General features: G+C 39.5%; 1 protein-coding gene across 1 annotated transcript; it reads right to left on the bottom strand.

Moving 5' to 3' along the window:
* Positions 1 to 640: 640 nt before the first annotated feature.
* LOC149206503 (uncharacterized) lies at positions 641 to 1,150 on the bottom strand. The gene has a single exon (XM_089397712.1). The coding sequence runs from the start codon at positions 1,148 to 1,150 to the stop codon at positions 641 to 643; it is 510 nt and encodes a 169-aa protein (XP_089253838.1).
* Between the last annotated feature and the right edge of the window lie 705 nt (positions 1,151 to 1,855).

The raw sequence follows: 1,855 nt of genomic DNA, 5'->3' as shown, positions 1-1,855 counted from the left end.
TTCTGAAACAAAACTTACAGTTTTATGTTTACAGTCTACCAGAGACCAACATTTTTCCAATTAGTCCATCTCGATTAGTATGTCACAAGATCCCAAAGGTAATATATTATGATCAATGTAAATAGGTTGCCTAGGAATGGTTATGGGACAACGTTCTGTCTTGGCATTAACTTTCCTCTTTGTGCCAGTGGCTAGTTGTACTAGCTAAGGTTTTGAAAAATTCTTGCTTACTAACTGACATTTTTCAACCACTTTAGGACTGACATAGCTTAAGCTAGCACCTGGATCAAATAAAATAGAGACAGGTTGCTTAGCAATCATACCTTCACATTCGATCATTGTGGGTTGGAATTCAACCTGATGATCGTCGAAGGCAGCATTAATTCAAGGTATGCTCCTCACCACTTCGCCAACTGTGGATGCTTCTTGCATGTTTGATAACTGTTATTTTCTAGCTATTTGTGGCCAATTTTTGTAATAATGGGTTTCTCCGCCACCCTAGCACTGTAATAGCGGTTTTGATTGCTGATTGTTGGCAGATTTTGTGACCCCTTCAGCTGGCCTATTCTCAGAATATGCAGTTCTGGGTGGATTTTTGGCTGGGAACCTGCCAAACGCCTTTTGTTGTGCATTCCTATGATTAACAAATTTCGAGTGTTTGGCTTGGGATCGGGCTTCTACCCTTCTTGCATGATCCTCCTTTTGGCCCTTCATTCCTTCGTTTCATTTGCCAATAGCAAATGCGGGCCTTCCTGATAGCATCATCCATTGTCTTAGGGTAGTTAAATTCCAGTTTCTCCTTGATAAAATTTGGTAAGTTGCTAATAAAACGATGAATTTTGGCCTTTTGTTCTTGCATGTAAGGTATGTAGCAGAGTAATGATGTGAATCTGGTCACGTATTCATCCATGGTTAAGGTTCCCAACCTTAGCTCGTGAAATTCTTTCGCTTTCTCGTCATAATAGTGTTCAGTTAGATATTTATCCTTGAAATGTTTTTGAAATTCGTTCCATGTGACTTGTTCTTCATCAATTTTCCTTACTGTCTTGATTTCTTCCCACCAGAGAGTCGCTTTTCCCCTCAGCTGATAAACTGCCAATCGTGCCTTCAGTTTATCAGTATACTCATAAATCTGGAAATATTTGCCCATATCAATTAACCAGGCTTCTGCAGCTTCTTCAGATTCTCCCTCAAAAAGGGAAGGCTTAATTTTCTTAAACTCTCCTTGTAATTCTGTCTATGGTTCTGACTTTTGCTTCTTAGTTTTCCGTTGGTCAAATACATTGTCTGAGCGCCCCTCATCTTCCTCTCTATTTCTTTCAGCAGATTCAACGTTTTCTTCCCTTTGTTGAGCGGTCGGGGTCTTTTCCCGATCCTCTACACTGGGATCTGGGTGGTGCTGATTTTGTCAGTTGGACAAACTTCTTAAGATTCTTTCCTATTCTACACACAGGCGTTCATTATCTGTTCTCAAACTAGTCATTTCTGCACGCAACTGCTGCACCGTTTCGAGTAATATTGCATTGGCTTGTCGGGATTCTTCACCTAGCTGAATCCATATATCTGGGTTAACATTCACATAGGTTGCTTCGGGTGATTCAGGTGCTCCTGAGTTCCTCTGCATGTTGAACTTGTTGTTCTTTTTTTTTTTTTATGTGATCCCTTTTCTATTATCTATATTCACATATAAGTAGTTTTAATTAAAATCTATGCACACAGTTCCTGTACATAGCTATTCCCAAAGGGCCTCAATGTACGAACTTGGCTCTGATACCATTTGTAACACCTAAACCTTACAAACTGAATTAAACACAGTAAAAAAAAATTCTTTTATACATGGTGCCTTTACCTGACT

Source organism: Pinus tabuliformis, chromosome 1_2 (assembly GCF_031772625.1).
Source record: "Pinus tabuliformis cultivar Carrire ecotype Pingquan chromosome 1_2, CPIR1, whole genome shotgun sequence".
Lineage (NCBI taxonomy): Eukaryota > Viridiplantae > Streptophyta > Pinopsida > Pinales > Pinaceae > Pinus > Pinus tabuliformis.
The sequence above is the reverse complement of the archived record's forward strand: the minus strand, read 5'-3'. Positions and strand labels throughout refer to the sequence as shown.

Bases quoted from the DNA above. Each gene is read 5' to 3' on its own strand.
- LOC149206503 (XM_089397712.1), bottom strand. From the start codon at position 1,150: ATGGGCAAATATTTCCAGATTTATGAGTATACTGATAAACTGAAGGCA.